Consider the following 13,386-nt stretch of genomic DNA (forward strand, 5'->3'; position numbering starts at 1 on the left):
TAAAAAAAACTTTATTTTTTCTACCAGATGTATTCTTTTCTTTCCATGTTGACTAAGCCCATCTTCAGGGTGGTCGGCTTCACTGTAGTGGTGCAGCATTGTCTTCTGCAACTAATTTTTCTATTGGACCCAGGGCCTAAACAGGCTTCCTTCTGTTTTCAAAATGGATAGAGCTCCTCAGGGTCTCTGCACCTGGCCATGATGAGTGATGCGTGCTCCTGTCATTTAACAATCTCTGGGTAACCTCTAGATTCTGTTACATAGGCTTGGCCAGCATGTGAGAATGACCAAAGAGCAGCTGCTGTGTGTTCCTGTCATTTGTCAGTCCTCAGGGATTTTCATGATCTGAGGGTGCTTAGTGGAAACTTGGAATTAAACAGTCTCTGGTTAAGTTCTAAGGGAGCCAAGCCCAAGGAACACATGTCTATGAAAGATGTGGCTAAGGACCTCACTGCTACAAGGAGAGGCAGCATGACTGCATGAAGCATTATCACAAACTTATTTCTATAGTTTACATCCTCTTATTTAAGAGGGTCACTATCAATTATTTCTTTCATATTTGTCTTCAGCATTAGACCCATAAAGCTGCAGATGTGAACCAAAAAGTCATAAATACCAGCAAAGTAATCACCAACTACCTTTGTTCTTGCTTGGGCTGTGGCTTCCCTGATCATTGAAGGGAAGGACACTTTCTGAGGTATTATAAAGTCAGAGCTTCATGTAATGATTTTTTTTTTTTTTTAAAGACAGCATACCCAGAAAGGTGCACTGATCCCACATAGGTTTACCCCCAGAGGTGGATTTACCTTGTAGCCAATGAAACTGAAGTTGTAGGGTTTCTCACTAGCACAGGTCTCCACAAGGCTCTGTGCCTAACTTATACTACTAATTTCATAAGGGCTTCATGCCCCACAAAATCTGGATCTGACATTTTCATTGCCATAGCCAGTTTTCAGTTATCTGGTAGCTTATTGTCCAAATTTCAGCTTTATCCAGGGGCAAATCTTGCTCTCTGAAGAATGGTTAACTATTTTCTTAGTGGTCCATTAGTTCTAGTCCTGTATATTTACTTTTTGCTTCACTGCAAGGCAACAGGATTTTCTCTGACATGCTCTGATCCATTCCTACAGGTAGAATTTTGGGTAGTAATAAAGTTGTCTTCTCCAAGCACTAAAGGGTGTGTAGAAACTAGAGGGAGGCTTGTTACAGTAAATGAACAGCCTCTCAATCATTCCTGAGAAAATCTTGACTCTGTCCTTTTATTTTTGTTTAAAAGGATCCCTAGGACATAAAATTCACATGTTAAGAAAATAAATGTTTCAAAGTCAGATATGAAAGTTTTGTAAAGAATGGTACTACTGCTCAGTTCCATTAGTGAAGTTAACTGAAAATTGACAATACATTCTGTTTTTCAATTTAACTGGAATTTTAAGAGTTGAAAATTTGGTCATCTCAAATTTTTCTGGGGAGTTTTTATTTTTTGTTTGATTGTTTTTAAGTCACTCCCTTTCCAGTCAAAAAATACAATGTAAGGAGTTTAACCTTTGACATAATTTGAGCTCTACCTTTGTGAAACCATATAACTGGCTTAATAAATAACACCATCAATATACTTAAGCTTGTTTGTGTTGTAGTGTCTGTGTATTTAACAGAAAAAATAAATGCATAAGAAAGTAATATTTATCTCTCAGATATTATTTTGTATGCTTTTAAAAATCATCTTTAACTCAAATTTTAAAAAAGCAGGAAAAGAGATAGGATGTTGTGTAATAAATATATATACCTAATTAAGGACTTGATTATTCATTCATTAGTAGTACATTTACATTTTATGAAAGGATTTTTTTTACTGACCAAATAATATTTCTTGGAGCTGAAAATGTGTTATTCTTTATGCATTTCTATAGGAAAGTTTGGATTTTTTTAAAGGTGGGAAGTAATCAGTTTTTGAACAGAAAATGTCCCTTTAATAGGCCAAATTGTGCAACTCTATACTCACAGAGAAAGGTGAGGCAAAGATAGGTTGATTCTTAGCTCACTATAGCATACTTCTGTACTTTAAAGCTTGTATATTTATTTTTTAACTTCCTTTGCATCGAAATATGTTCCTACAGTTCTCATCTTTGTTTATTATAAATTATTTGCCTTCATAATATATAAGTGGCTTGGGTTTTCATTCTTTGGTTTTCAAACTCAAGAAGCCTGATAAAAGTTTACATACAAGAAAAAATATAAGTAAATCTAGTATTATCGGAGGCAGGTTGATATCATAGATGAATTAAAAAAAAACTCACCCCCTGTTCCTTAAGAATAACCCTAGATGGGGGTTTGTCTTGTCAGCTACCTCGATTTGTGCTAGCCAGGTGTCTGACCAACATTAGAGATAATGGGGAAGAAAGGAGGAGGCAGGGGGTCTGTGAGTGACAATGCTGTCCAGTGCAGTGCATTTACCACTACCCCTTAGGGTAAGAAAACAGCATGCAAAATACTCATGTCAGAGAATGAAGTGAAAAACATTTTTTTGAGTTGCCTCAAACATTTTCATACTTCTGCTTTCTGTGGCAGACATTCATGACATAAAACAGGAAAATTCTGAGTTTAGGGATCAAAAAAATCATTGACAATTACAACGGAAGGAGAAAAGGGGTGCTTATTCTTTATAGAAAGAAAATTCCTTCTGGCCTCATATTGAGTGATATTTCCCATCAAATCCCTACTTTTTTTTTTGGCTTTAGAAAACACATTGAGACTTCAGCTCACATAAAGAGTAGAGTTGGAGCCCTTTGGGCTTTAATTATTTTTGAAAAGGCAGTATTTCTTCTCACAAAATGATACCTACATTTAATGAGAAAAAACTTTTATGGTCCATAGCAGTTATAGATTTTTTTCTTTGTATGTTAATATGTTGATAAAATTTTAACACTTTATGTAAGATAAAGACTCATCTGTGTAATATGATTATAAAGTATCATAATGTATGCAAGACTGTTCTTCCCATATATAAAATATTAATTCCACTTCACCATTTTAAAAATCTACACAAATTTGTAAATGTTTTCACTTACTCCTGCATATTTATAATGTTGAATGTTTTCACTAGAGATAAAATTAACTTTGTTTAATTGATTCTATGGTTAGTTTTCATAAAGATAACATACCATGTGACACGAGGTTCTGGCCAGCCAGATACCGAGCAGTATAATTTTACATTTTCTTTCTCCCAAACAGTGTGGGAACGAAGTTTAATGACAAACTCGGGAGCATGGAGAAGATGATCTTCATTCAACTTCCTATGAAATGCTTCAGTTTCTTCCAACTGAAAAAAAAATAAAAGTATTATAAAATCAGAGCAGAAACCGAAATTATATTTTTTTCCATTTGGAACCAGAATTTTGTATTTGAATCAAATGCATATTTCATACTACTTTTTAAAAATAAATACACCGTTTAATTTTTAACATTTCTCTAAGGTGGACTTCTTAAGGTCTTTAGAACCCTAATTTCTGTAGAACTTAAAATTCCATGTAGTTTAAAACTACTGAGTTTGTCTTTCTCTGACCTATGTATTTTGATGCCTTCCTCTTTGTTTCTTCAGTTTTATTTCTCCACAAGATCACGTTTCTTCATTTGAAACAAATCACTCCACACACACACACACACACACACGTTATATGCATTTCTACTTTTGTAAGTTATATTAAGTTGTCTTATCTTACTGTTTTTCTTAGTGACAGGCATTCTGCCTTTTCTCGAATTGCAACTTTCCTCGACTTCTTCTCAAAAACTTCCTCCTGGTGAAGAGTGGATATAGATTGTTTTGATACTGTGGACTGTTTGGATGTTGCTTCTTCACTAGCAAGAAGATTCCTCTGAGCTATGTAAGTCGCAGCTTCTTTAATTCTTTCTTCTTCTGTGTCTGCAATTCCACTGACATGCACTTGGCTAGAATATAATAACAGCAAAATACAGATATTGTGGATGGCAGTGATAAGATTGCCTAATTTTACTAAGTTTAAAGTACCAGACCTCAGACATTGTGCACCCAAGAAAACCTGATAAATCAGGCACTAACTCTTTACCTTAACAAATAATGATAACAACCACGATAATACCTATGATGGCCCTGGAGCTTTGCCAAGTGCTTTTTCTATACATTATCTTATTTTACTGCCACAACAAGCTTATGAGGTAGACGCTTTCATTTCAATTTTAGATATATGATAACAAGGCTCAGGGGAGTTAGATAACTTGCCCACGGTCATTCCCTTGGTTTTCTTGGTGTGTATAAATATGATTGAGTCTGTAATAAAAGATTAAGTTATGACTTCCTTCCAGAAAACACAATACTGTAAAATGAGATGCAGTTTGTGTGCCTGTGATTCTGATATATGACTATGTGTTCAATCTGGATTCTGTAACTCAGTTGATGTAATGCATTGCCCAGACATATTGCATGTATGAATAAATTCTAAATTTATATAAGATTCTTATGCCTACTGGGTTTCTTTCCAAAATAATAAATGTTAAGTGTGCATATGTATATATGTATATATGTACATGTATATGATTAATACAATGATTTTTATTTGTGCTTTCACATAGCTCTGACGAGATAATCAGACTTGCAATCGAAGTGATGATATTTATAAAAGTGACTTGTTTTTATTTATAATTGATGACAATGGAAAGTGAGTGGTAACAGCCAAAAGTATTGCGCCTAATGCAGTAGTTTATGATAGGATTTGTGCTGTGATTTATTAATGTCATCAAAATATTTGGATTATTTTCAACTTCCTTCAATACTTTTGTTGTCAAACACATTAGATATTTCAGTGAGGAAGTATATCGATTAGACTGAATATTCTCTTGAAATTGAGTCTCCCTGGACTTCTTAAGGCAGAGTTGTATACCTGCTTTCCTTATAAAAACCATTACCTACAAATATAAGCAAACACCACCATTGTGTTTACAAGTTACTGGCACTTGGATCTATGCAACTTGTTGAGGAACAAAACTCAACATTTGCCCAAGTTTGGAACTTCTTATGGAATATTACTAAAACATCTGGTAGACAAGACTAGTCTACTTTGTTTCTTATTAAACTTAGTAAGTTTTAATTTCATTTTACCTCTACATCTCCAGATATTAATACAATCGTCTCTACTAAGAAATTCAGCAGTATCCACTATAATTTAGGGAGAGAAAAAGGAAAATGGAAGATTTTAGTTTAGTGTCCTGATATAACTATCTCTATTTTTTTAAACTGAAATTGGGAAAAAATGAATTAAGAAGTGAATACAAAACAAACCATAAAGAAAGTGCTTGGAATTCTCTACAGAGGTTAAAATACAATAGACAAATTTGAAATAAACTTTGTACTATGATTCCATATATATAATAATTGATTATATTCAATGCTAGTATTTCCCTGAGTGGAACAACTCTAGGTAAGAGAACATTAAATTCAAGATCACATTATGTCTAAGAATGGACATGTTGATATGGCTTTAGAGGGCAGAATGGAGCCTGTTCCCTTACCTTTTCCATTTACAGGAAAGCTCAACCTTGAAAAAGCTCTATTTCACATGAGCACTCAAGTACATTTAAAATATTTTTTGCCCAAAACAGCAGGGATATTTACTTTTAAGTAATATACAGTGACTGCAGGTCTGTGACTCTGCTAGAATTTGTGTACAAGAACATGATGCTAACATGCTGACAATAATACACAACTATCAATTTTAAATAAATTCATTATTTATTTATTTTTTAAAACATTTTGCTTATTTATTTTTAGAGATGGGGGAAGGGAGAAAGAAGAGAGGGAGAGAAACATTAATGTATAGATTGGCTGTCTCTGACACATGCCCAACCAGGGACCTGTCCTGCAACCCAGACATGTGCCCTGATGGGCAATCCAACTGGTGACCTTTTGGTTAGCAGACTGGCACTCAATCGACTGAGCTACACCAACCAAGGCCAATTTAAAATGAATTTAAATTTTACGCAATACTCTATCCCTTACTGTCTCAACTCAAAACCTGTTGCTGACACAGTAAACTCCAACTGTTTTAGTGTAAGAAGTGAAATTTTCAAGTGTCGTCCAAAGAAATGGTATTTTCCAGAAATATACTAGAATTACAGGGTGCATGCATGTTGCATAGGCCAATTCTAGGGAGACTTATAGCTTTTCAACTACCAATCATGTGACTTGTAGCAAGTCACTGAGCCTCGATTTCCTTCTCCAAAAATTTATACACTAATACTTCTCCAGGGCTGTACTGAGGATTTAGCAAGATAGTTTATATAAAGTACATAGTATGATTCCCCCACTAAATAGGTACTCAACAAATATTCATTTCTTTCCCATCATCTTCTTAGATTTCTAATACTGTCACACCATTATGAAGTATTATTTTTTATTATATTTTATTATTTATGTTATTAGATGTCCCAGTTTTTCCACCTCTGCCTCCCAAGTCAGCCCCACCAAGTCCCTCAGGCAATCCCCACATTATAGGCCATGTCCATGGGTTCTGCATATATGTTCTTTGGCAACCCTATTTCCTATGTTATACTTTACCTCCTCATGACTATTCTGTAACTATTTATTTGTACTTCTTAATCCTTTCACCTTTTTGGCCCATACCCTGATCCACCTCCCATTTGGCAACCACCTAAACATTCTCTGTATCTATGATTCTGTTTCTGTTCTGCTTGTTTATTTTGTTTTTTAGATTCAGTTGTTGTTAGATCATATATTTATTGACATTTTTATTGACATTTTATTGTTCATATTTAAAGAAGACCCTAATATTTCATATAATACTGGCTTGGTGGTGATGAACTCCTTCAGCTTTTTTTAATCTGGGAAGCTCTTTATGTGTCCTTGGATTCTAAGTGATAGCTTTGCTGGGTACAGTAATCTTGGTTATAGGTCCCTGTTTTTCATCACTTTGAATATTTCTTGCCAATCCCTTCTAGCCTCCAAAGTTTCTTTTGAGAAATCAGCTGACAGTTTTATGGGAGCTCCCTGTAGATAACTAACTTCTTTTCTCTTTCTGCTTTTAAGATTCTCTCTTTGTCTTTAACCTTTGGCATTTTAATTATGATGTGTCTTGGAGTGAGCCTGTTTGCATCCATCTTGTTTGGGACTCTCAGCGCTTTCTGGACTTGTATGTCTGTTTCCTTCACCAAGCTAGGGAAGATTTCTGTCATTATTTTTTCAAATAGGCTTTCAATTTTTTGCTCTGTCTCTCTTCTCTTTCTGGTACCCCTATGATGCGGATGTTTGTACACTTGAAGTTGTCCCAGAGGCTCCTTACGCTATTATCATTTTTTTGAATTTTTTTCTTCCTGCTGTATTGATTGGTTATTTTCTGTTTCTTATGTTCCAAACCATTGATTTGATTCTTGGCTTCATCCACTCTACTCTTGATCCCCATGTAAATTTTTCGTTGTTTTAATTAGTGTATCCTTCATTTCTGACTGGAACTTTTTTATGCTGTTGAGGTTCTAAGTTCCTTGAGCTTCCTTATAACCAATATTTTGAACTCTGCATCTGATAGATTGCTTATCTCCATTTTGTTTAGCTCTTTTTCTGGAGTTTTGATCTGTTCTTTTATTTGGGCCATGTTTCTTTGTCTCCTCATTTTGGCAGCCTCCCTATGTTTGTTTCTATGTATTGGTTAGAGCTGCTACATCTTCCAGGTTTGGTAGAGTAACCTAATATAGTAGATGTCCTGTAGAATCCAGTGGCACAGCCTCCCCTATTACCCACACTGGGTACTCCATATGCACCCACTGTGTGTGCTGTGTACACCTTCTATTATATTTGAGCCATGATTGCTCTTGGCACATCCAAAGTCAGCAGCTGACTATGTTCTGTCCAGAGTCACACAGCATAAGCTACAAAGTGCTCTGCAGATGGCTGCTACTTGTGCTGGGCTTGAAGGTGCCTCAGCAGGGCCAACCTGTGAACCAAGCCCAGGTGCTGCTAATGCCAGGGCCAAGGCAACTTAGCAAGAGGTATGGGAATTGGTGGAGCCAGATGCTGCCTGTTTGAGAGAATTTAGGAAAATCTAAAGCATGGACCAAGACAAGCCATTCATTTGGAAAATCCACTGGAAACAGCTTGGGTGGGCCCGAAACTTGTGTGGGGAAGGGTATCAGAGAATCACCAGCATGGGGCAAACAGTATGAACCAGGCTGATGAAGTCCCAGATATGGCAACTGCTTACAGCTCTGTGGCACTGTGGGAAGAGGGTAGGAAAGGAAAACTTGTCTCTGCCAGTACTTCTGTCTGGGAGAAAGCTCCCCTTCAGTTCTTGCCCTGTTGCTAGACAGTTCAGTTCTTCCCATGCATTTCAATCTACTTCCCCCACACTGGAGCTCAGAGAGAATAAGTCCAAGTAAGTCTGTGCACTAGCCCTTTAAGAGGAACTGCCTGAGACTTCAGCAGTTCTTATCTCCCTCATCCTCAATCCCTGCTGGTTTTTATAGCCAGAAGTTATGGGGATTTATCTTCTTGGTACTGGAACTCTGTGCTGGGGAGCCTAGTGTGGGGCTGGGGGCCCCTTACTCTTGAGATATCCCTTCTGATTTTTATCTGTATCATGTGGGTGTGGAACCAGTGCATTCCACATCTCCACCTCTACTACCAGTCTCGATGTGGTTTCTTCTTTAATCTATAGTTATAGGACTCCCATTTAGCTTGATTTCTGATGGTTCTGAATGATGATTGTTCTGTAGTTTAGTTGTAATTATGATGTGGTAGTACAAGGGGAGGAGCTGTGTTGAACTATGCTGCCCTAATAATGAAGTATTTTTTCAATGTAGTAATAAAATGTAGGAGATGTCTTCACGTAAAAAATAACTGGAAATAAAACCTAAAAGGCAAAATTTTATTCACATTTTCTTTCATCACAGTTAATTTTGTAAGTTATCTTTTCTTTAGACTGGTCTGGCAAGCACAAAGTTGTTTGGTGGGCAAAGGTCAGGGAGAAGAAAGTGAGAAGCTTTCTCTCATGCCCACACAGGTAGAGAGGCTTATCACGAAGGTTAATGCTAAAGTCGATGTGGTTCTTAAATAATTTTTAAAGCATTAGGGGAAAAAATAAACTATTTCACTCCTCTACCCTAGCCACCTTTATAATGAATGTGAGCATATATTACATTAACTGTGAAGAGGCTAAGTCTGGGCAGGCATACTTAGTAATATAAGCATGTTTCTCTGGAAAGTTCAATTAAAAAATCAGATATCAAAAAATCAAACATGTCAAATAAAAAGCTAAAAATAGAATATTATTTATTCCCTTACCTTCCTAATTGTGTTCAGAGCAATTATGACATTAGCCTTTGAAACAATTTAGAAAGAAGCCATCAGTGAGCAGTAGAAAGGAAAACAAAATATCACAACCACATTATTGTCTATTGAATTTCCTGATAGCATCTGCCCACCATTCAAAGGGAAATTAACCGGGGAAGCTATAAAAAGTTCCCATTAAAGTTTAATTTGGTGTCTCAGACAAGTTTCCTTTCAAGATTCCTGTGGATATTATTATCATTCAAAAAATATTTATATTTTAAACACAGAAATTTGGTGTTACATAGACTTTGATTTAGTGATTATTTCATTTGATATTTACCTCAAATATATAGTAATCTATTTTACATTCAACAAATATAAGCCAGGCATTCAAGGTATGATGCAATTCTTTCACTTACTCTGTGTTATCTAAGATTTTTTTTCCTCCTAATGAATAATAATTAAAACCACGCAGGTGAGACTTCTGGCCAAGATGGAGGCTTAGACGGAAACACTTGGTCTCCCTCTACAACTAGAAAGGAATGCAACTACCTCAAAACAAAAGATAACCAGAAATTCCAGAAAATAAAACTACATGGAAACCCAACATATGAAGTTATAAACCAGCTGTGCTCTCCTGGACAGGTAAGAGGGGCAAAATTGGAACTGGAACAGAAAGGTGGGGGGGGGGGGTGCTGTTTGTGGTAGCAGTGGGGAGAGCAGCAAGGGGAGCAATCCCGGCTGCAGTCGATCCCTGGCAGCTTGCAACTCCAACGCAAGGAAAGGCAGCCCCCCCAGAGGACAGGAGGACGGATCCTGGTCTTCCAGTGGAGAATAACGGCAGGAATCCATCTTGGACCCCCGTCCCCACACAAAGCACTGCAGCGCAGGGAAAAAGGTCGGGATCGCCCCACGATCGCCGGGTAGTGATGAGTACATGGGGCTCTGCTGCCCACAGCCTGCCCAGGAAGCAAAGCAAAACACAAATCTGTCAAAATGAAGGAGACAACGATTGAAATCCCGGTGACGCAGCTCATCAGGCAGCAGATGAAGAACCTGACAGACGGACAAATAAGAAACCTGTCAGAGGCTCAGTTCAGAGCTATTGTTATAAGGTAGCTTACAGAATTAACAAAAGATTTGGACCAGGACAGGGAAGGAAAGAAAACCACTCATACTGAAATGAATGAAAACATATACGAGACAAGTGGTGAGGAAATAAAATCCAGATATCAAATCAACAAACCAGAACATACAGAGGGAACAAACAGTCAACCAGTGCAGAAAGAGGAAACAAAAAGAAAAGAAAGCAAGGAGAGGATCAGAAACCTCTGGGACAGCTCTAAGGGATCGACCATTCGGATTATAGGATTGCCAGAGGGTGAAGAAGAAGAACTAGAAATTGAAAAATTATGTGAAAAAATAATGAAGCAGAACTTCCTGAACTTGGGGAAGGAAATAGACTTACAGGTCTAGGAAGCACAGAGAGTTCCAGAAAAACTGGACCCAGGGAGAACCACTTCAAGACACATTATAATCAAATTGTCAAAAATTAAGAATAAAGAGAGAATCTTAAAAGCAGCAAGAGAGAAGAAAAGAATCATGTTCAAAGGGGTTCCAATTAGACTATCAGCTGATTTCTCAAAGGAGACCCTGCAGGTAAGAAGGGACTGGCAAGAAATATTCAAAGTAATGAAAATAAAATACTTATAGCCACAAATACTCTATCCAGCGAAACTGTCGTTCAGAAAAGAAGGGCAGAGAAAGTGCTTCCAGGACAAAGTAAAACTGAAGGAGTTCATTAGATTCAAACCACTATTATATGAGATGTTAAATGTACTGGTTTAAAAGAAGGAGGATCAAAACTATGAACATTAAAATGAAAACTGCATCACAAGAACCAACAACAGAAGCTAGGGAATCGAAACAAAGGCAAACTAAATAGGCAACGAGAGTGGAAAAAGAACTCTAGGTATGGGGAACATACTGGGGGGCGGTCAGCAGGGAGGGGGAAGAGGGAGAGGGAGGGAGATGGTATAGGAATTAAGAAGCATAGTAGTAGGGAATGGAATAGACAGGAAGAGGTTGAGAAGAACTATATGCACAACCAATGGACATGGACTAAAAGTGGGGGACAACTGGAGGAAGGGGGGCCACCGGGTGGAGGGAAGCAGAGGGAAGGGAAATTGGGACAACTGTAACAGCATAATCAATAAAACATATTTAAAAAATAAAAAAAATTAAAATTAAAAATAAAAACCACACAGGCAACCAAGAATTTTCCATCTACTTAAACATATATGATTTTGTTTTTTAGTTTACCCAGCATTTGAGAGTTTTGAACCTCTCTTTCTATTCTATAATGACTAGATACAGAATCCAATCACTACCATCCAACACTCTCCTTCTAATTTCAACTAGTTACATAAGTAGAATTAAGTTACTAATCATTCTCGTTTCTCATGTTGCCATCCTATCTGATGGCAAAGACTTTTTACAATAAACACATCTCTCTCAGTGCAGAGTTCAAGGTTCTTCAGACTTTTCTCAACCGTGTATAACAAGTGCTCAATAAATGGCAGCTGCTATTATTATTATTTGACAACATTTACTGTCCACTTTATTGTAATCAAAGTCAAGGAGAGAATGCACACTCACCGTCCTGAGAAAATCGGCATTATATAGTTGCTTGGCAGATTTTCCTTCTCCTCCCCAGAGAGAAGGCTCTTCTTGGCTCTCTTTGTTTGGGGACTCAACCTGGATGAATAATCTTCTAACATCAGACTGGAATCTGTAAGTCTGAAACAAAAGCCCGAATATTTGACAGTAACAAAAATTACTTAAAATATTCAAAATACTTATAAAACAAAGATTTAACTAGGGGGAGTTTTCACAGAATCCTAGTTCTCTAATATTATAATTATATTTTATCTTTAGAACTAAAGTGGAGTGAGAAAGACTGCAATACAGACATAGACAAAAATATACCTATGGTAATTTCATGGCTCTCCCCCTAAGTTTCAAGGAAAAACAGCAATGCTTTCGTAATAGTTCCAAATACCCTTTGCTGTTACATTAATGTTCAAAATTTAGGCAGTCTATATAAACGGTTTGGATGTATTGTGCATCCATTTTGGTGGCGGGGTTAAAATACAAAATATTCTGAATAGAGAGCCTAGGCAATTCAGACGCAGTGCCCCTATGTTCACTCTGGAGGATTTAATGGAGTATAGGCATACCGATCCATGTGAAGGAGCACTGGATTTGTCAAACAATAGAGTTAATATGGTTTATGTGAATACACAGTATCGAGTGACCCAGAAAATTACTGGGTGGAATAAAGAACCCTTTGGTCAGTTCTGCTGTACACAAAAATCTGCCCTTGCACGATGGTGCAAATGTGCACTTGGAGATAGTGTTCCAATAAACCAAAAAATATATCAGGGAAGAAAACATGAAAACAGATTGCACCTAGAGAAAAAGGATTGATGAAACTAAAATACAGTGGCTAATTCTCAAATTAATTTAAATGTATTTCATTCAAACATATACAATGTGGCATAAATTTAAGGAGTTCATGGAATCCCTGAAGTCAACCCATGGACTCGGGTTAAAAGCCCCTGGTCTACGTTGTAATGAAAAAATGTTCCCAATAAGGAGCCATACCTGAAGTCTATGAACCACCTTTCTAATTTTTCTGTACATATGAAATGATTCTAAAACAAAAAAGTTTAGCGGCCAAGATGGAGGCTTAGACGGACACGCTAGGTCTTCCTCTACAACTATAGAGGAATACAACTACTTCAAAACAAAGGATAACTAGAAATTCCAGAAAATAAAACTACACGGAAGCCCAACATATGAAGTTATAAACCAGCGGTGCCATTTGGGCAGGTAAGAGTTAAAGAAGGCAAAGCTGTTTGCGGAGGGGCAGGCGGGGCGGCGAAAAATCCCGGAGGCAATCAAGCCCCTGGCATGCGCGACTCCAATCAAGCCCCTGGCGTGCGCGACTCCGGGCGCTGGGGAGAGCAGCCGCAGCATCGCCTTGAACAGTGAGGCCCAGGGGGGCGGGAGGACGG

At 37.3% G+C, this 13,386-nt stretch overlaps 1 protein-coding gene across 1 annotated transcript in view; it reads right to left on the reverse strand.

Moving 5' to 3' along the window:
- The window catches only part of MYOM1 (myomesin 1), a 153,333-nt gene that overhangs the window by 110,377 nt on the left and 29,570 nt on the right, over positions 1 to 13,386 (reverse strand). The window contains exons 3-5 of the mRNA XM_090285768.1: positions 11,966 to 12,106; positions 3,717 to 3,942; positions 3,159 to 3,316 (exon numbers count right to left, since the gene is read on the reverse strand). Coding sequence (XP_090141894.1) covers positions 3,159 to 3,316; positions 3,717 to 3,942; positions 11,966 to 12,106 — 525 coding nt within the window. The remainder of the gene's footprint in view (positions 1 to 3,158; positions 3,317 to 3,716; positions 3,943 to 11,965; positions 12,107 to 13,386) is intronic.

The sequence above is a fragment of the Furipterus horrens genome, unplaced genomic scaffold, assembly GCF_987537825.1.
Source record: "Furipterus horrens unplaced genomic scaffold, mFurHor1.1.pri manual_scaffold_8, whole genome shotgun sequence".
Classification (NCBI taxonomy): domain Eukaryota; kingdom Metazoa; phylum Chordata; class Mammalia; order Chiroptera; family Furipteridae; genus Furipterus; species Furipterus horrens.